Source organism: Scleropages formosus, chromosome 5 (genome assembly GCF_900964775.1).
Source record: "Scleropages formosus chromosome 5, fSclFor1.1, whole genome shotgun sequence".
NCBI lineage: Eukaryota > Metazoa > Chordata > Actinopteri > Osteoglossiformes > Osteoglossidae > Scleropages > Scleropages formosus.
In genome coordinates, this window is record NC_041810.1 from 35,634,330 (window position 1) to 35,656,408 (window position 22,079).

At 42.0% G+C, this 22,079-nt stretch overlaps 1 protein-coding gene across 10 annotated transcripts in view; it reads right to left on the reverse strand.

Moving 5' to 3' along the window:
- Window positions 1-2,813: 2,813 nt before the first annotated feature.
- Window positions 2,814-22,079, reverse strand: part of LOC108923548 (A-kinase anchor protein 2-like) — an 87,391-nt gene continuing 68,125 nt past the window's right edge. For 3 of the 10 annotated variants that reach the window (XM_018734358.2, XM_018734360.2, XM_018734366.2), the window contains 3 exons: window positions 17,220-19,224; window positions 14,012-14,214; window positions 2,814-4,353 (listed from right to left, as the gene is read on the reverse strand). In XM_018734358.2, coding sequence (XP_018589874.1) covers window positions 4,252-4,353; window positions 14,012-14,214; window positions 17,220-19,224 — 2,310 coding nt within the window. In that variant the 3' untranslated portion in view covers window positions 2,814-4,251. Of the gene's footprint in view, window positions 4,354-12,044; window positions 12,070-13,254; window positions 13,305-14,011; window positions 14,215-17,219; window positions 19,225-21,903; window positions 22,048-22,079 lie in introns of those variants that run through there. The other 7 variants (XM_018734367.2, XM_018734368.2, XM_018734364.2 and 4 more) reach the window with 7 other exon arrangements.

The window sequence follows — 22,079 nt, forward strand, 5'->3', positions numbered from 1 at the left end:
GAGAACAACAAACAAAAAAACATTGTCATCCCTTATGACAGAAAATATCAGAAAAACTCAGGAGGATTTTCAACAAACGTCATATCCCTGTGCACTTCAAGCCCAGCAACATTCTGAGGCAGAAACTTGCTCACCCCAAAGGCAAAACACCTAGGCAAAAGCAGAGAAATGTGTCACGTCCACGCCCACAACTCAATCGACAGCACCTGACTCCAGTTCAATACCTACCCTTTAAAAGACACTCTGCAACTCCCAGACCTTTGTGGAATTTTGTCAGGGACAGCTATGCTTTCTTTTGACTCTTTGTTCGCAAGCATTGCTAGCTCTTCATTCACGTCCTCCGGTTTCTGACTCTTCGCTTCATTTCTCATCCACAAATCCTCATTCCTGGCCTGTTCGACTGACCCTTCGCTAAGTTGCCTGGCCTCGCCTATGGATCTTTGCTCTGACCCTGACTGCCGATTGACCAACCCTTCACCTGTCCCCAGCACCGAGAACTTGCCTCATCCCTCGTCTCTAGAACGACACTGCACTTGGGTCCAGCTGTCCCAGGTCCTTATGTTTCACGTGACACAATGTAGTACATTGGGGAAACAAAACAACCCCTTCATATACGCATGGCTCAACACAGGACAGCCAGTTCTTCAGGTCAGGACTCAGCAGTCCACCTACACCTGAAGGACAAGGGACACTCTTTTGAGGACAACAAGGTGCATATTTTAGCCACAGAAGACAGATGATTTAAAAGAGGAGTGAAGGAAGCTGTCTATGTGAAATTGGAAAACTCCTCTCTGAAGAAGGGAGGTGGACTGAGACACAATTTATCAGCCATGTAGAACGCAGTCTTGGCATCTGTCCCCAAAAAGTTTCACACCCATTTACACCTTGAGTCTGGAGTTTCTGGCCATTAATGGGTCATTAGAGTAACACTAATTGTGGAAAAACAGGACACCACCCAGGTTAATTTGAACACATCCTCTCATTGCAGGTGATTGTTGGGTTGTTAACAAACCCCAGTCATGTGAGTCTCAAGTGGGTTCCACTAACAGATGTTCCAAGTTAAAAACCTAAACTCCCCACCAGTCATTTAGGAATGAAGAAGCCACTTGGATGAGTGGTGAAACGTTTTCAAGAAAACTTATGCAAGTCCAGTTGTCTTTAGCTTTGTTTTAGATAAAATGTGCCAGATTGTGAAAATCATCCCTGCCTCATGCTCCCCATGCCCCTTTTCTTCTTCTTTTTCTTCTCCCTACTTCCCTTCCTCTCTCCCTCAGAGTCCATTTTACTGGTAGCATGAAACACATGCAGGCCAGTTCCACTGTGCAACAGGGAAATTGAGGTAATAGAATGGTGAAGTAAATGCAGTAAAACATAGACAAAGGTGGAAATGTTCATATCTTTGAAAGTTCGCAATTAGGATGCTGGTAACACGAAGTGTGACAAGTGTGCTTGTAAATTAAATACTGCTCTCGTTTGTCTGACATCATAGCATATACATAGTTCAGTGAATAAATCACTTTGTAAAGCGGTAACTAGCATTAGGGCACTATTATTCATCCTCTCAGCTCACTGTTTTTAGGAAACATATTGTAACAACCTGAATTACTGTTCTTAGGGGGAAATGTGTTTTATTGTATTGGTTAGCGTTTGGTGACGCATGGGGAATAAAAGGGGGTGTTTGCATCTACCTGGGAGAGAAAGAGGAGAGGGTCTGGGGGCGCTAAGCAGGTGGGGAAGGCTGGCTGTAGGCGCAGGTCCTGAAGGAAACGGGGTCCTCGGACTGAGAGCATTATTTCCCTGGTGCTGGTGTTCAGATAAATCATTCGTGATGAACGCTGCCTCTGCGTCCTTCTTAGCCCCATCCAAACCCACGGCGCTGCGTGCCACAACATTCAAAGAGTAAAGATATTAAGTGCACCCTTCCAAAATCACTTTTGTGGAGCCTTCAGTTGATGAAAATACTGTATAAGATAAACAGCACATAACTGTCTAAATATACATACAGTTAATTGTAAAGATTTTCACTTTTCCAAAAATGCACACACTGACTAAAACCACTTGTCCCAAGAAGGGTCGCAGCAAGCTGGAGCTTAACTTGGCAACACAGGGTGCAAAGCTGGAGGGGACACACCCAGGACAGGACACCAGTCCATCACAAGGCTCCCCAAGCAGGACTTGAACCCCAGATGCACCAGAGAGCAGGCCCTGGCCAAATCCACTGTGCCACCATGTCCCCACTTTTCCAGAAATGGAAAAACAAATTGTATATTCTTCTTTTTCTTCTTCTTATTATTATTATTATTATTATTTTGAAATCTATATTTTTTTATTGTTTTTTTTGTGAACAAAGTGATCTCTGACTTTCATCAATCATGCATAGAGAATCTAATTTCAAGTGTACCCAAGTTCTACAGAAGTGATACAACTGGTCATCCCCATTGCACAGAACAATGAGGACGCATAAATAAATGATTGACATGGAGCGTAACCTGCAGCTTTGTGGGACTAGCCAGTGGCATGCTGAGCTTTCAAACCCAGCTCTCCCCAACATGGGAACTACTGCTAATCTAAAGTCTAAAGCCTCAACATAATCTCTCATTTTGTTTTCCAACAATAATGTCTACTCATTCAAGCTTTTAGCAATAAAATTAAATGAGTAATATTTTGACGTTTTATGAAATCATTCTAGAAACGTATTTTTTTCCCCGAAGACTCCCTGTGAATTTTAGTGTTTAAAACCTTAAGTTCATGTTTTTTTGAAGTAACAGTGGAAAACTAAGTTGGTTTGAAGTAATTTTATTAATATTGCAAGTTTGGAAAAAAAAATTACATAAGACAAAAATAAAATAAGGATTAAACAAAGCCAGAAAACAGCAGTACAACTAAACTATGCCGTAATACTATTCTGAACACTGGAGTAGTGTGTGACACTGACATAAAAGATTGATATTAAAGACAGTGATATGCATAATTCAGAGTGAGGGCAATCATAACGGCATGAAAATTCTCCTTTCACATCTTACAGTTATTCAGCTATTCTTGGTCTTGTCTGGCCGTTAAATCATACAAAAATCTCCAGAACTATATTTAAATACATTTAAATTATTTTGGGGAAAGACTCTTGAGACACTTTTAAAAGTATCAGCTTTACACATGTACTCAAACTCAAAGTACTCAAAGTTAGACTTTGTTCGAGCTTGGTTCTGTAAATTCCAAAATCCCAGTTTTAATCTGATATCCAAATTTAGGAATATCTAAATTATTGCTAAAATATTACTTCTAACTGAAGTAATGTAAATGAAGTAAAGTAACAATTCATTTGTATATCACTGTTGGCAATTATGGCAATTGTTTTGTGTACATCTGATTTTCATTACATGCTATATGTTATATACTAAATGAGTTTACTGTGTAATAGTGATAGTCATTTAGTAGACAGCGCATGACTTGGTTCGGCATTTATAAATTTCTTTAGATACTTTAAATTTGCTTTGTAACATAGATAAAATAACACTGAAAGCTGTATTTATAGTGTTCCATACATTGTTTCATTTAATTTCTTCACAACAAGGCTACCCTGAAAGATGAAATTTTAAAAGCTTATATATTACTTCCACACAGTGTTAAGAAGGTGTGCTGTTTTGTCTTTTCTCATGTGAATATTGCAATATTCATCACTTTATTTGGGAAACTTGAAGTAACTAGCATTGCCTCTGAATGACGGCTTGATCAATGTCCTCAATATTTTACTTCTTTAAACACCTTAATTTCAGCACATTAACCAGGCATTGTCCTTAAAACTAATACCTAACCTTTAACCAAAAGCAAAAAAAAAAATGAATACAACACACGTAGCACTGAAAAAGTGCAGCAATTCCCTAAAATCAAATGCATACTTAAGCCATTTTGGTGAAATTTTAATCTACATTTGTGTTTCTTCTCTTCATGAAACAGAGAAATAAATTACATGGTACTAATGAAAAATGCGATATTCAGAAAGTATAATGTAAAATGTCTCTGTCCTGTTCCGCGTAGCTCAAATAACTAATGCTTTTCTTGGGCAAGTATGGAAAGATAAAAAAATGAATACCTAATTACAAAAATACATTTTATTTGCAGTTGCGAGAAGGCCTGTATCTTCAATGTGGTATGGGTTCAACAGCTGAGTACTTATGTCCCGTGGATCAAATTTTATTGAATTGCACACAAGGTACTGTTTGAATGAGACTGGGAAACAGTGACAATAGTGTCCTACTGTTCTTCCCCGACTTCATCTTGACTTCCATAGAGTCCTGCCTCCCAGCGTAGTGCCATGTTGCTTTTTCGACGTGTCATTCTTGTTGCCTCTATCACCTGCCAAAATCCAAAGAGCAAGAGTCACAACAGAGAATTTTACATTTGGTAGATACTTTTTCTCAAACATGACATACATCTAAAAGTGCAACAATTTCTCTGTTAACATGACCATTTTATCGGATTAATTATTAAAAAAGAGACACGAAAAAAGAATAGTTGTCCAACAGATGTTGAGTTGGAAAGGCAAAGAGCATTATCACAGACGTCAGGCATCATGCACTGGTACGTTTTTGTCTCCCCCACCCGACAGGAGGTACAGAACTACGAGCACGGGAGGCCTCAGCGGAGATAGCTTCCACCCACAAGCCATGAGGTTCCTGAAGAAGCATCACACTAAGAGATGCGCGCAAAAACTCGACCTGACGTTCGTTTCTCTTTCTGTTGTCCCTATGTTGTGTATATTGGTACATTGTTATAGTTATTCTTTCTTTCACTGCTGTTGTATTTGCAGCCTGTGTGTGTATCACTTGTTTTGTATTCATAACTTCTACAGTGTGCAGGAGTCACACAAGCACACATTTTATTGTAGAATGTACTACATATATATGACAATGAACTTGTTTTTTTAACCATGGTCCTCAAAGGTATGACAGTTCAAGACGTCTATTGTTTTTATTTTTATATTGATTGGTACGTTTTTTTTTTGTTGCATAGTAGCAGAAATTTAAGGACATCAGGTTTATCAAAAACATTAGCAACGCCATTAAAATTAAGAATCTCAAGCCGCTCTTGGTGTTCAACTTTTCAACTTGTAAGATTTATTTTTCCAGATAAAGCCTGGAAAGATTTTGTTAATCTCTTTGAAAATTGTATCATTGATATATACAGTATAGAGAGTGAAGGGTACACTAAACAGAACACACTTTCTGCCATACATATAGAGTTGTGCCATAAACAGAGATCCATCTGTAACCAAAGATAAACGATATTTTTGGCTTTTATCAGCCTAGGAGAGAATTTTAGCAGTTGTCTAGAATGGGTAACTTTAGTGATATGAATTTCTAAATACATGCTGACTCTTTCACAGGTATATTCTTAATATGTTTGTTATTAGACCTACGCACACAAATAATATCACATTTGGAAATACACACACACACACACACATTTTCAGAACCGCTTGTCCCATACGGGGTCACGGGGAACCGGAGCCTACCCGGCAACACAGGGCGTAAGGCCGGAGGGGGAAGGGGACATACCCAGGACGGGACGCCAGTCCGTCACAAGGCACCCCAAGCGGGACTTGAACCCCAGACCCACTGGAGAGCAGGACTGTGGTCCAACCCACTGCGCCACCGCACCCCCTACATTTGGAAATATTTTTATTTAATTTACTTACAAGATAACTGGAGAAGTGAGTCTTAAATGAATTTCTCAAGCAGCAGGAGAGCAAGGGAGATGTGAGTCTGAAAGAGGTAAGTTTTGAGATCCTTCTTAAATATAGAGAGACATTCAACAGTTCTGAGTGAGAAGGGGAGGTCATTCCACCACATCAAAGCCAGACTGTAAACCTCTGTGCATTTGGATCTCTTGTGCATGGGACCACCAAGTAGATTGGATGGTTTTGTGGCCATAACTAACACACACACACACACACACACATGCGCACACGCGCACACGCGCGCACACATACACACACACATACACACACACTGTCTGAAGCCGCTTGTTCCAAGCGGTGTTGCGGCGAGCCAGAGCCTAACCCGGCAACACAGGGCACAAGGTTGGAGGGGGAGGGGACACACCCAGGACGGGACACCAATCCGTCGCAAGGCACCCCAAGCGGGACTCAAACCCTAGACCCAACAGAGAGCAGGCACAGGTCTAACCCGCTGTGCTACCACGCCCCCCTGTGGCCGTAATCAGGGTCTTAAATTTGATCCAAGCAGCTATAGGAAGCCAGTGAAAAGAAACGAGTAGAGGAGATACATGAGAACGCTTTGGAAAGTCAAACACAACTCGTGCAGCAGCGTTCTGTATCAGCTGTAGAGGCTTGATGGCAGTTTCTGGCCAGAGAGGAGAGAGTTGCAGCATCCAGATGGGATGTCACCATGGCCTGGACAAGGAGTTGCGCAGAGTTGGTTGTGAGGTAAGGATGGATCCTGCAAATGTTATGTAGGATGTATCTGCAGGACTGGGTTGGGGCTTCAATGTGCTGAGAGAAATATAGACTTGAGCCGATGGTCACTCATCATCTTCCTCCGCTATCCGGGGCCGGGTCGCGGGGGCAGCAGTCCGAGCAGAGTCCTCCAGACTTCCCTCTCCCCGCACACCTCCTCCAGTTCCTCTGGGGAAACCCCAAGGCATTCCCAGGCCAGCCGGGAGACATAGTCTCTCCAACGTGTCCTGGGTCTGCCCCGAGGCCTCCTCCCAGTGGGACAAGCCCGGAACACCTCCCCAGGGAGGCGTCCAGGAGGCATCCGGAACAGATGCCCGAGCCACCTCAACTGGCTCCTCTCGATGCGGAGGAGCAGCGGCTCTACTCCGAGCTCCTCCCGGGTGACTGAGCTCTTCACCCTATCCCTAAGGGTGCGCCCAGCCACTCTGCGGAGGAAACTCATTTCTGCCGCTTGTATCCGCGATCTCATTCTTTCGGTCATGATCCAGAGTTCATGACCATAGGTGAGGGTAGGAACGTAGATCGACCGGTAAATTGAGAGCTTCGCCTTACGACTCAGCTCCCTCTTCACCACAACAGACCGGTACAATGACCGCATTACCGCAGACGCCGCACCGATCCGTCTGTCAACCTGCCACTCCATTTTTCCCTCACTCGTAAACAAGACCCCGAGATACTTAAACTCCTCCACTTGAGGGAGCAACCCCCCCTAACCCGGAGGGGGCAATCCACCTTTTTCCGACTGAGAACCATGGCCTCGGATTTGGAGGTGCTGATTCTCATCCCTGCCGCTTCGCACTCGGCTGAAAACCTCCCCAGTGCACGCTGCAAGTCTTGACTCGATGAAGCCAGCAGGACCACATCGTCCGCGAAAAGCAGAGACGAGATCTCGCGGCCACCAAAGCAGACACCCTCCGTTCCCTGGCTGCGCCTAGAAATTCTGTCCAGGAAGATAATGAACAGAATCGATGACAAAGGGCAGCCTTGGCGGAGTCCAACATGCACCGGGAACAGGTCTGACTTACTGCCGGCAATGCGAACCAAGCTCCTGCTCCGGTCATACAGGGAACGAACAGCCCGTAGCAACGAGCCCCGAACCCCATAATCCCGAAGCACCTCCCACAGGATGCCACGAGGGACACTGTCGAATGCCTTCTCCAGGTCCACAAAACACATATGGACTGGTTGGGCAAACTCCCACGAACCCTCCAGCACCCTAGTGAGGGTATAGAGCTGGTCCAGTGTTCCACGGCCAGGGCGAAAACCGCATTGCTCCTCCTGAATCCGAGGTTCGACTATTGGTCGGATTCTCCTTTCCAGTACCCTGGCATAGACTTTCCCAGGGAGGCTAAGGAGTGTGATCCCCCGGTAGTTGGAACACAATCTCCGGTCCCCCTTCTTAAAAGAGGGACCACCACCCCGGTCTGCCAGTTCAGAGGCACCGTTCTCAAGCTCCACACGATGCTGCAGAGGCGTGTCAGCCAAGACAGCCCCACAACATCCAGAGACTTGAGAAACTCGGGGCGGATCTCATCCACCCCCGGAGCCTTGCCACCGAGGAGTTTTTTGACTACCTCAGCAACTTCAGCCAGGGTAATGGACAAGTCCCCCTCCGAGTCCCCGGCCTCAGCTTCCTCTACGGAAGGTGTGTCGGAGGGATTAAGGAGATCCTCAAAGTACTCCTTCCACCGCCCGAGGACATCCTCAGCTGAGGTCAGCAGCGCACCACTTCCACTGTAAACAGTGTTTGTGGAACACCGCTTCCCCCCTCTGAGTCGCCGGACGGTTTGCCAGAATCTCTTTGAGGCTGACCGAAAGTTTTCCTCCATGGCCTCACCGAACTCCTCCCAAGCCTGAGTTTTTGCCGCAGCGACTGCCAGAGCCACACTCCGTTTGGCCCGTCGGTACCCGTCAGCTGCTTCAGGAGTCCCATGAGCCAGCCAGGCTCGATAGAACTCCTTATTCAGCTTGACGGCATCCCTTACCTCCGGTGTCCACCACCGTGTTCGGGGATTGCTGCCGCGACAGGCGCCGGAGACCTTATGGCCGCAGCTCCGAACCGCCGCCCCGACAATGGAGGCGTGGAACATTGTCCATTCAGACTCAATGTCCCCCACCTCCCTCGGGACCTGGTTGAAGCTCTGTCGGAGGTGGGAGTTGAAGACCTCTCTGACAGGGGCCTCCGCCAAACGTTCCCAACAGACCCTCACTATGCGTTTGGGATTGCCAGGTCTGTCCAGCTTTTTCCCCCGCCATCGAATCCAACTCACCACCAGGTGGTGATCAGTTGACAGCTCAGCCCCTCTCTTCACCCGAGTGTCCAAGACATATGGCCGAAGGTCAGAAGGAACGACTACAAAGTCAATCATCGACCTCCGACTTAGGGTGTCCTGGTGCCAAGTGCACTGATGGACACCCTTATGCATGAACATGGTGTTCGTTATGGATAAACCGTGACTAGCACAGAAATCCAATAACAACTCACCGCTCGGGTTCAGATCAGGGAGGCCGTTCCTCCCAATCACGCCCCTCCAGGTGTCACTGTCGCTACCCACGTGGGCGTTAAAGTCCCCCAGTAGAACGACAGAGTCCCCAGTGGGAGCACTTTCCAGCACGCCCTCCAGGGACTCCAAGAAGGCCGGGTACTCTACACTGCCATTTGGCGCATAAGCACAAACGACAGTGAGAGACCGTTCCCTGACCCGAAGGCGCAGGGAGATGACCCTCTCATTCACCGGGGTAGAATCCAACACATGGCGGCTGAACTGGGGGGCTATTAATAAGCCCACATTCAATAATCAACATACAATATGAATTTTCATATTCCTAAGATGTCAGCAGTTAAACAGGAACCCCTTTAAATAAAAAGAAGAGGAGTAATCAAAAAGAAGCAGAGCAGTAACTGCAATGTAACATATAAATATCAGAATCACAAACTCTGTCTATCGGAACTAGGTAGTTGAACAACCATCTTAATCTTAGCAGTATGTGTAACTTATATCATTGGAGATGAAGTCAATTCACTTCAAAACAATCACGTTAATAATTGCAAAGGATCCATTGAAAACTACCCTTTTGCCTTCCTTTCCTGATCCTTTGTGGTCGAAGAGCCATAACGTTCATCTTGCTGCAGTGATTTCAGGTGACAGAGCTTCTGTGAGCTGTAGCTTGCTCTTATGGAGAAAGTTTGATCCTTTAGCTTCCTTCCAGATCGTGTTGCAATGAAGTCACATAGAAAACAGTTTGATGGCAGCTTGATTGGATCAGTCCGCTCTACATGTAGTTACATGTGTGAACATGTAGTTCATTTTCTGCTTTCAGTGTATATTTTGTCAGACAGTTGCCTCTGGTGGTTCTTTCAATGTGTGAAATCTTTCAAAAGCTTTGTCATGCTTGGTTGGAAGGGCAGCAAGAATTTCGAGAATGTCACTTTCCACAGCAATGATTTCCCTCCAAAAGTGGAAACCTCAAAAAAGTTTCAAGGGTTGAAAAGGTGCGAACACTATTTGGAGCATCTGGATTGACCTCGAGCCACTGACACCAATTAGAACTTGATAGCATTTTTGGGAATTCTTTCATATTTAAAATTTCTTCCAAGACCTCATCAGAGTATCAAGTTATTTTTTTATTATATTGCCTGAACATATAAATCAAATGTGAAATCTTGTTCAAGCACAAAACTTCAAACGCTCCTGACAGAGGAAAAAATGCTCTCTCCTACAATGTCGCCATCTTTGCCCCAACTTTTTAAAACTTCTCCCCACATCACACACTGCAGCTTCACTGTGGTGCTTGATGGAGGACCATGGCACTGTTTTGCATGTGTAATATGGAACACAGCTCTAAATATAGGGTTGTACTTTTCATTTTAAAGCAGACTTTGATGTTAATAAAAGGTAAAACTGGTCCATGGTGTATCCTGTCGATGAATGGATAATCCTAGTTCATCTACCTACATCTGATGTTTCCAGTACAGAGGGATACTAAGACTGCAATGTATGAGCTGCTAATAAAAACAGAATAAAGTCCTACAATATTGCCATTACTTGAGGTTTTAACAGAACCAACCTATAATATGTAAATTGAGGAAATAATAAGATGTATCGTTAACACTAGCAGGCAGCTCGCAGATGTCAAGACAGTGTTGACTTCCATCTCTGGTTACATCATTGGGGAGGCACAGAGCACACCAAAGTAATGCACACAGCAAGAAAGTACGAGAAAATAAGATTTGTTGCTACAGGAAACAGCATTAATCCAAGGAAAACTATACTCGTTTTGTGTGCATTTTGTTTATTGTTGTGCTCTACTGTAAATAATTGTGCATTTTTTGAGTCTTTTTTGTATTTTTGGGTGTGCTGTAAATAAAATTATTGCACTGAAGACCTTTTGTGGCACAGCCATCATTGTATCTTATCCAGCTTCTTCCAATCATTCGCTATTCTTGTGACAGTCTGAAACAACATTATATATAAATAGGACATTTTTATTTATGACAACAAACTCACTTGCCTTGTAAATCTGTGAGGGCGAAATATGACTCATCCAGATCTCACTCATGAGCTGCCAGAGATTTGCCAGAGAACACAGTGCTACGTTACTGGACAATTTATGCCGTTACATTTCAACTGACAATTACAGCTAGCCATTTTTTTGTATGATGTAACAAAATTTGATGTAAAGCAGAAGACCCCTGAAAGCCCAGAGTAGTACGAAAAGTGTGCGAGGAAAAAATATAACAATAACTGGGAAAAGGAATGAGATCATCAAATAAGAACACATAAAATTCAAGAGTCGCACGCAAACCAGTAGCCCACAGAGCAGTCCAGTTATACCATCATGTTCAAAATGTGCAATTCAGTAAGCTGTGTTTTGTCTTATAAACGCAACATTTCAGTGCTGTGTTCCTACTGCACATCACACTACACAGATTGCACATTGGAGTGTCTAGAAGATAGTGTTGGAAGAACGTATTGAAAGTGTTTGACCCTAAATACATATTTCGAGTCTCATTTGCGACAGAGGACACAATGAAACTAGTGAAGAGGATGCGACCAGTTTAATAAAAAAACATGTTGAATCTAGTATCTGAACACCATCAGTTTGCTTGATTGTCCATACAATCAAAAAAAACTATTTGCTGGCTACTTTCTGTAAAAATATCAGGGATAATTATAAGAAACAAAGGAAAAAGCAATACATGAAACATTTGTATTAACTATATTAAAATCAAAATTGAATGAGTGAAATTAAAAAAATACAGCTTCTTCACAAACTTACTACTGATTGCTGTCCATAAACATGTACAGTGTTCCTCATTTACTGATGATCACCACATTGAGGAAGACCAAACAACAGCTGTAAATTCCATCAGTAACACCTGCAATCTCTGCACTCCTGAACTCCTACTGCACTTCCTATTCTGAGTGTGTTTTGCAGCAAGCAAAATTTTTAGAAGAAGTAAGCAGCGAAGATAAAATTAAAACCAAATAAGCTGCGAAATGTTTGCATCTTTGAAAATACACACCTCTTCAGCTTTGGGTTTGCACATGAAGTTCAATTCTCACCGAGTCTGTGCGGAATTTCCATGTTCTCTCCATATACAGATATACATGCACAAAGAAAGGCAATAGTACTGTTAGTTAGGGACTCCTAACTACTACCAGACAAGAGTCTTGCATTATGTTTCACCTCATGCTAAAATTGCCCTAATGGATTGAATGCAGGGAGTGTAAATTGGAGTAAACTGAAATGTCAAGGCAATATCTCGGTGTATGGAACACGACGCTTTATCTGCTGTTAGTACCCATCTGAAAAAAAGGCTAGACTGTGACTGTTTCCTCTGGCTGCCTGTAGCTAATACATTTCAAGTTCACAAATCTGGTTATAGCCTGCATTGCACCCTGATACCTACAGGAGCTGATCAGTCTTTATCCTTCAACAAGAACACTATGCTGCTCCACTTCTCATCATTTTCTTTCCCTGCCCACAAAGAGGCCAGATGAAAAGCTTATCAGTTCCTTTGGCCGAAGGTAATATTTCCCACACTTTACACCACCTGCCTCTGCTGCTGCTTTTTCCTTCTCTTACTATTTCGGTGCTGCTGTTCCCTGAGTGAACAACAGAAAATTCACAACTTGTACTGGTGACCTACCTAATTAGACCATTACTCACTAGAGTGGGGTGAAGCTGAGGTTTGGAGTCTGTGGGATACTCAAAAAGAGGAAGACAACTGACAGCACTGCTGCCAGAGGTTCATGGCACTTTCCAGAAGTAGACAGGAAGTATTGTGGTTAAAGAAAAACAATGAGTTTGTGTTGCTGTGTGAGGTACTGGTGGACTGATGTGCTGTCATCAGTTCATGGCGAGTACCAAACTTTGAAATCTGCGGGAAACCGGAAGCAGAAGTGGCAGCCCACCAAACAACTCTGGATCATCAACCACACGTTCATATCAGAATTGTGTTTGTTTTTAATGTTTACTGGTTGATGAGTACGAGCTGACCAGTACAGTCTGTTGTATTTTTAATTGGAGGGATGGCTGGCTGGAGAACCTGCAAGGACTGATTGTCTAAGGCTTGTACAAGTGGCATAGCGATGCTATTACTAACCCTGTATAAGACACACAGGACATCACTGATGGTATGAATTTTGCAGAGACACATCAACTTTACCTTCTTGTTCTCTTGAGTTCTGTGAAATGAGCCTCAACATTATACTGGTTAGTTATTTATTTAACTGATACTTTGCTCTAAAGTGAGAGAATATTGAGGAACTTACATGATTTACCAATTTACACTGGAACAATCTGAGCGCCTTGCTGAAGAACCCTAGAACAAAAGGTAGGATTCAAATATGGGTCATTTTACTCCAAGCTGGAAACTCTAAACACTACACTACCAGCTTCCACCTCTGGTTGGGCTTCTCCAGAGGCCATTTAAGTCTGAGAACAGAAGTGTTTCATTTCATCAGTGTAAACATCATTGGTATCCCCTGCCTTGCTTATTCTCACCTTCCTCATACTATATGTCTGCTTATTTTTCACTGTTCATTGATTGTATTTATTAATAAAGTGTGAGACCTTAAGGAGGTAACATACATTGTGTACTTATGCAGAATGCATACATAGAATAAGACAAAATAAAATAAACAGTTCTTGTCAGTAAGTGGACAAGTGGCAAAGATTAAGCCTTTTAGAGGGAATGGTCTAAATCTGAGCATAACATTGTAATTTAAATATTATATATGTTTAAGTTTTAAGAGAAGAATAAATAAAAGCAAGCGAATACAGTTACTGACCTTTAAAGTAAACTTTAAATATCATAATAGTTCCAAAATAAGTTTAGATATTTAAGATGGAAAATGTGTTAATAAAATGTTTACTCTCATAGGAGCTCATCAGAGTTATTGAGAGTCATATGCTTTTCTTTGTCTGTTTACAGTTAAAATTATATTTCTCACATTTATTTCACCTACCACTACTTGATTCTTCACATTACTCTTATTACTTTTTATGAGAACAAAAGAGCTTTTTTACCTGGGTACTTACTTTGGTCTCTTCTATTTTTTCTGAACGCTTTGTTTTGTTGAGTTCATAGTCTTCCATAAGAGTTTGCATTAAGTTCTTAGGATGCTGGCTACCTCCTGACTCTTCACTGGACAAATCTGAAAAAGTGCGGTGCATTTGGTCCTCTGAAGATGATGGTGGTGGAGTAGAAACATGAATCATATCAGTTTTGCCTAAGAAGGAGAAAGAGAAAGTATTCAGTTAAAATCAGGAACAGAGTTGGAAAGCATTGCTTATGGAGCACCTTTTCACTTAACCACATTCAAATTGTTAGAAATTTATTTGCATATTTGTCTCACTTGCTTCTATTTAACCTTACATTTTAAAAAGGAAGATGGCTTATAAAACTTGATAATACCAATGGATTATCATGCAATTAAATTCAATAAATGAGACAGTCACTAATTCACATATAGTTATCCTTCCAATTCTGTGTGGTTTCTTATTCTTTAAGTCTGGCATTGCAGATTAAATCAAAGATGATATTTACACATTGGATTCTTTTTGCGTAGTCGGTAGCGCCATTAACATTCGTTCAACATACACAGCACAAGATGATACACCCCATGTGTATATTACCACAACTGTACACAAGGACCCAGTGCAACCCGACCTCATCATGAAACCACAGAGAAAGACATCCAGCATTGCCATCATACATCTCCACGGCTCAAGACCAAGGGGCTTAATCTCCTCCTTCAACCACCACACCAGCGCCAGGGTGCCAACACTGAGGTTGCCAATTGGGCACTTGCCTTCATCGGTGTTTTGTTGAATTAGGCGAACGACACATCAGGAAGGCTCAGTAGTGAAGTATATTGTCCCAGACTCACCTCCATACACACAGGTTAGATGCACTACACTGACAGCAAACACACCAATTCAACAAACTTAAACCTTCTCAAGAATAATACGGCACCTCCACACGTAAATGAAAGCTGCCTCCCATCACAATCCACCTGCCGCTAACTTTACTGAACCACAACACACCTCCCTTCGATCTGCAACCCCAACTACCGTGCTCTCTTCTCAACAATAACCACTGATTCACTTTCTCAGCCGCTCACTCCAACCCTAACCGTAGAATGACATGAGTAAAAACTGAAATATGAATATGTGACTATAGTGGACTACGTATTTTAGATGCCTGGGAGGATATTCTGTAAAGTTGTCTGAAAAAATTAAAACAAGCGTAAAACACAGGACCAAATTTTAAAATAAATTCCTCAGAATTTTAATACTCCAAATTTTTAACTTTTCTGAAATGTACAGTCACTGATCAATTTTTACTAAGTAATTGGGCACTGCTAGGAAAAAAGCTTCATATCCTTCCACTTCTTGCTGGGCATCCAGGCCCTGACAGAAATTAGGATAACCCCAAATAAAGATCAGATAAGGTAAGATAAGATAAGATAAGATATTTTATTGTCACTGTATACAATACAATGAAATTCCATATAAATACATAATGATTGAATTAATGAATTAATAAATTAATGAATTAATTAAAATTCCCAATAAAACAATTATAACTGCAGCCCTCTCCACAACTACTCCTTGTACCAAACCCCTTATCCCTCTGGCAGAGGTGGAGGCACAGGGCTGCTCATTTCTCCCCAGTGGGAATATTCTGTTCTCCACCTCCATCTCCCTGCTCTGTCCTCCTTTCAATCCCATGCTGTCTCTATCACTACCCAAATGACACTCTTGGTGGTCATTCTCTGTTGCCCTCCTGGCTCTCACAGCTGCTTCCTGGACGGCCTTGATATCTTCTCGAGCTTTCTCCCTGGTGACAACACTCCATTGATTCACCTGGGTGATTCTACTTGGTGAATTTGGAGTTCTTGCTGGTTATCAGTGCGCTGCGTGATGAACTGCGTGTTTTGTATTAAATCTCGTTCTCATTCATCAGCAGTGAAACTGGTTTGAAGGCTAACAGTCTGGAAAAAGGTAAACAGTCTGTAAAAAACTCAAATGTGCATTGTATATGTGGGTAATATACTGTATACAGTATGTAGAAATAGTTCATAAGAATCAACATAAGTAAATCAGTGTCAACAAGCAACTTCCAGAAAGAGGTGAGTGCACTTTTCATTTGTACAGCTTCCTCTGCTGTTTTATTTCAGTCAGGAGTCAGGTTGGAATGGTGTATTTTTGTTTGTTTTATTTGATAGTGATGCATATCCACCCTGGGGGGTGCGGTGGCGCAGTGGGTTGGACCGGGTCCTGCTCTCTAGTGGGTCTGGGGTTCAAATCCCGCTTGGGGTGCCTTGCGGCGGACTGGCGTCCTGTCCTGGGTGTGTCCCCTCCCACTCTGGCCTTACGCCCTGTGTTACCGGGTAGGCTCCGGTTCCCCGTGACCCCATATGGGACAAGCAGTTCCTAAAATGTGTGTGTGTATGCATATCTACCCCTGGGTAGGGTTTGCATTTGTTTATTGAGTAGGCGTAGCTCACACCTGGAAGGATGGCTTATGGGTTGCAGTTGTTTAATAAAGCAGACCACCTTCCTGCAGTCTCAAAGAATTGATGCACTTCTTTCTGATGGTGGTCAGTCTCAACAACCCTGTGTTGCAGCCCAGCCCTAGACTGTGATGATCTTGCAGTTTACAAGGAACTCCTGATGACCTTTCACTCTACTCTTCCTTGGTTAAAACCACCTTCTTCCATAACAATCTACAGCCTCTCTCAACTGGTGTTACAGGCTCGGTCCTAGGCTCCCTGCTCTTCTTCATTTACACCTTTCCCCTTGGCCTGTCATTACCCCCCACGCATTTTCCTACCACTGCTATGATGATGAAACCCAGCTCCGTGCCCCCAGACAAACAGATGTTTCCTCATACATCGTTGCCTGCCTCTTGGACATCTCTGCCCTGAATGACTAAACATCACTTAAAATTCATCTTCTCCAAGACCTTCACCTCCCAGCTGGTCCATCCTCTTCTCAAGAGCTCTCTATCAAACTGGACAACTTTCTCATTTCACCTACCTCCATCAGCTAAGAGCCTGGCAGTGATTGACTGAAGTCTGTCTTTCTCTCAAGATATCGGAGGCACATCCCAATCCTGCGGATAGATCCTGCATAACATCTGCAGAATCCACCCTTATCGCACAACAAACTCTACGCAATAATTCACTATGACTGTGACACCTTTACATATACACTGGGATTATCTTACCGCATGTTGTTTTGGATGTGAGAAAAGGATTCTTGGGTATACTGTTGTTCTTGTACTTTTCACTTGAGTTAAAGGTCATCATCTTTCTCTGCCTCTTTAGCTCCTCTTCACGTTCCTGAGTCGCTCGGATTTCTTCTTCAATCATGGTAAGGGTTCTTTGCTTGTGTGATCGCAGTTTGAATGGCCCTGAACCCATGCCTGTCTCTTGGGGTCGTGCCACTGAAGCTGTGCTCCTGAGTTCTGCTGCTTGAGAATACTTACTGAAATAGCTAAACTCCTGTTTTTCACTGAATGTTGGACACTGTTGTAGAGGCTGAAAGAAGCTGTAGGACTGTGTATCCTCTTGACCTACAGGAGACATCACGGTTTTCTGAATTTCCTGTTCAGAGGAATTTATCAGCCAAGGTTCATGTTTACTCTTTAGTTTTTCAGCTTCAACAGGTTTTTGAGTGTAAGCAACAGACTGCTCTGGGAGCTGTAATAATTCCCAGGGGACACTCAGCTGTGTAGTTGCTTCTTTGATGGCATTCTGTACTAAAATGCTTGCATAGTACTCAAGTTGTTCTTCTGTTAGTACTGGGATACGATTGGTTGTATATAAGAAGTTCTCAGTTTGTGGCACTAGAGATACTTTACTCTTGATGATTTGTGGGGTAGGAGACACTGAATAATCTGATACAGAGGTCTCCAGTAAGACAGCCATTTTCTCATTGTCACTCATATTGTCCATGCAAATGTTGTTTGATGGGGTTGCCTCCATAGTGGTGCCCTGACACTGGAGATAATGATCGTCCAGCCCAGAAACAAGTTCCTTTATGTGAGAAGGGCAGCTTGAGGAGGCACTCGAATCTTCATCTTTGATAATAGTCATCACAGCTCGAACACAAGTAAAGCCCTCATCATCCATCCATTCATCCATGTTATTCTCATGTTCTTTCTCTGAACTATTGTTCCCAGCTTGTTCTGTGGGAGAACCTTCTAAACCAAAAAACACCTTCTCAGTTTTGATTGTAGTTGTATCATGAGTGTCTTTCATAGTAGAGCTGTTAACTTCATTGGTTTTGTCTGGCCTCTCGGCATTTGTGATATCTACGGCGCTGGGTTTGGCAGAATAAAGCTCAGCAGCCAAACTAAGAGACTGTCCGGTGTCAGGTCTCTGAAGGAACTGGTTGCGAGCAGCTGAGAAGTCTATGTTATCTACAACAATATCAGCTTTCTTCATTTTTGGCTCCATAACTGAAAATGCAGTGTTCTTGAGCAATGTCTGAGGCATATTTGAAGCTTCCTTCTTCTTTTGTTTCCTTTCTTCATACCTCCTGTGTGACTCAAGCTGGTCTTGGCCCAGTTCCTCTTCCAATGTCTTCTGCTGTGGAGGGTTCCACCATTTTACAGCAATTCCTGGATTTTTCTTAACTGCCTGCCCTTTAATCAGCTCTTGTCGTTCCCTCTCCAATTCTGCAATTTCATCACTAGATCTTACCTTCTTCACTCGAATTAGCTCTTTATCTGACAAGCAGTCAAAGAGCTTAGATGGCTTTTTTTCTTCTTGGTAAGCCCGAAGTTCAAAGTGAGGCTCTTTCTTGATAGTTTCAGAGAGGTCCTCAGGAAGTCTGCTGTAATTCTCCTCTACTATACCTGAATAATCACTGCATTTTCCAGTACCTTCATTTATTATAAAAGTGGACTGCTGCTTTTCCTCCACAAAAATCTTACCATTATGTGGTATCTGCATACCAAAACCTCCGTCATTCAAAGGATCAGAGTAATTGGCTTCAAGGACCTCATCAAGGTAAAGAATTTCTTCTGCAACTTCACTGTCTAAGGTTTCATTTCCGTTTTTCATTATTCTAACATCACTTGTATGATGCAAGTTTTCTTGGTTGTTAGACTGTATCACAGGAGAAGGAGCCTCCAAGTCCATATGGCCTTCATTTCCTGGCATCCCAAGGCTTGTGACATTCTTTGGAGTGCTCTCAGTGGCATCTGCTGAGATGTTGGAATATTTCTGAAAGAAAGTCATTAGTGGTAAAGAACTGTTGCATAAAACATTCATTTTAATACACTTTATTTCACTGTTGTATGCTCAAGTGCTTCTACTAATACAATATAACATAAATGAACCTTTTTGAAAATCCAGTCTGCTGTATATTTGTCTGCCTCGTACTTTTGTCCAGAAACATGTCAGTTTCACTGAAATGTGTAATTTCCAGCAAACCACATTGGCTACCACATTGGAGTGGTATTCTCCAATGTGGTTATCACATTCTGTGGATGTTAAAAGAATTTTCACTGACTAATTCTTGATATACTAGATCTTGCTTTAACAGGTTGCAAAACAGTTATTACTTAGGCTAAAGCCATTGTCCAATGTGACATAATTTTAGACAAGTACAATGCAGAGGTTTAAATATTGTGTTGCAGCTAACACAAGGTCAACATAAGACACATTGATACAATCAAAAAAAAAAATTATTAACAAGGCTAGAACCAGAGGGTTAAGGCAAAGTCAAATCACTGACTTTAAATATACTCAGTTTAAAAAACTCAGAGAGCCCAGCTGACAGCTGGTACTGTAGTGGTTAGAACTGCTGGTTTTCAAATCAAAAGTTATAGGTTTGAATGACCTCATGCTGTAGCACCCTTGCGCAAGGTACTTACCCTAAATTGCTCCAGTTAAAATTGCCCAGCTATATAAACGGGCAAATAATTATAAGTAGCTTAACATCATAAGTTGCTTTGGAGAAAACTGTAAGCTAAATTAACAAATGTATGTCATATTCAGTATGAAGAAAATATTCACAGATATTCTTTATGTCTGTGGGCAAAATATGGGGTTGTTGTGTTGTTGTTTGGACTGACCCTGTTCTGTTTAAATAATGTTTCTGTGGGCATCTCTTTTTATTCCTATATTCTATTTTATTCCAAAATAGAAATTAACTAATTAAAACAATTAAAGGACTATGTCTGCTGTTGTTAAAACAAACTTTGTTATAAGAATAAATATTCTATGAATGAAAATGATCACACAGCAGGTTTGGCCAGTGTGCGCTATATAGCGGGTCTGGGGTTCGAGTCCTGCTTGAGGTGCCCTGCGATGGACTGGCATCCTGTCCAGGGTGTTTCCCTTCCCCCTTTAGCCTTGTGCCCTGTGCCTCCAGGATAGGCTTCGGCTTGCCACGGCCCCACTCAGGACAAGCAGTTGTAGCCACTGGCTGGTTGGTTGGTTTGTTGAAAATGATCAGTGCCTGAACTCTGAAAACAGATGTCTTATAGTATGGCTGAAATAAAGTCAAGGAGATTTCTTTATAATTTCCTGTATTAGACTTACAAAACCTTTAAATTTTTATTCCAGTTTTTGCTTTGTATGAAATGATACATTTGACATTTGATTGACAATTGTATGAAATTATACATTTATCTTTGCCTTAAAACCATTCATAGACCCAGTTATGCTCAAAACAATAACACAAAGCATGTGTGATAAACTGTAATTGACTGGAAAGTGGAACATATAAAAGGAAAGAAATAATCTCGACATTAGTATGTAATCAGTATATATTTTTGTCATACATTTGTTTCTTGTGTTACAAACATCCGACTTATAATTTTTCAAAAATTTAAGCATTTCCAAGTTGATTTCTTTTTAATTGTGTTTCCCAGAATGTCTCTTGGAAATAAGCTGCGGTTCCACTTTGTGCCGCTGGAGACTGAATATTGCATTCAGAAGAAGATTTTCAAACAAGGATTTCGGAACAATTTTGAGTGAACAGCCAACTTCAGGTCCCAGTCGAGGTAGTGGAGGTACAAGTGCAAAGTATATTTTTTCTGTGTAAGTTACTTCATGGACTGCACTGACACATAAATATTAGAATATTTTACAGCTGGACAATTCAAATACACACACACACACACACACACACACACATTTTCGGAACTGCTTGTCCCATACGGGGTCGCAGGGAACCAGAGCCTACCCGGTAACACAGGGCATAAGGTCGGAGGGGACACACCCAGGACAAGATGCCAGTCCGTCACAAGGCACCCCAAGCGGGACTCGAACCCCAGACCCACCAGAGAGCAGGACCGTGGTCCAACCCACTGCGCCCCCCATGATTCAAATACTCAAATGTAAATCAAAATGTGTTAAAAGAAACATAGATACATGAATGTTTCAAGAAACTAGATGAATAATTAAAATATTTTGCAGTGCTAGTCTTTTGTATAGTAATTTTTTTTAAAAGTGTGGATTTCAGCAACTGCTGAGAGACCATGAAATGTCTCAAACACGCTTGACTCTTTTATTCAAATTTGGCTTAAATTTTTTGTATTTTAATAATAAATTTCACTGAAAAAGCTTAAAAATCTTATGTCCAAACTGAAGAAAATGTTACCTTCTGTATGACACAATGTACGTTACTAGATAAACAACTCAAGTGTCAGTGACCGTGTCTGTTATAAAGTGAAAATTGGCAGCACACTTAGCTTAAGAAAACAAAGGAAAACATCAAATTCTTAACTAATTCACAATTCAGTGTAAATGAAGTACAGAAATTATGCAGTGATTAATAATATTATGTATTTTTTTCCCAATAAATACACAATGTACCATTTCTTTGTGAATCAACTGTATAAAATTATACTGAGTGTTACATGTGAAATAACACAGTTTAGAAATAATTCTTACCTCATCCATTGTAATTCCCTGCATGTGCTTTTATTTTTCCATAGTTTGGAAAGCAGATCTGAAATCCAGAACTGGTGTCCCTTCCTCTAGGTTTTTTTTTTTTGCTTCCTGAAATTAAATTCCTTCCTCTACGTCTTTGCATAGTATGATGTCAACGTCGAGAGGGTGGGTAACTC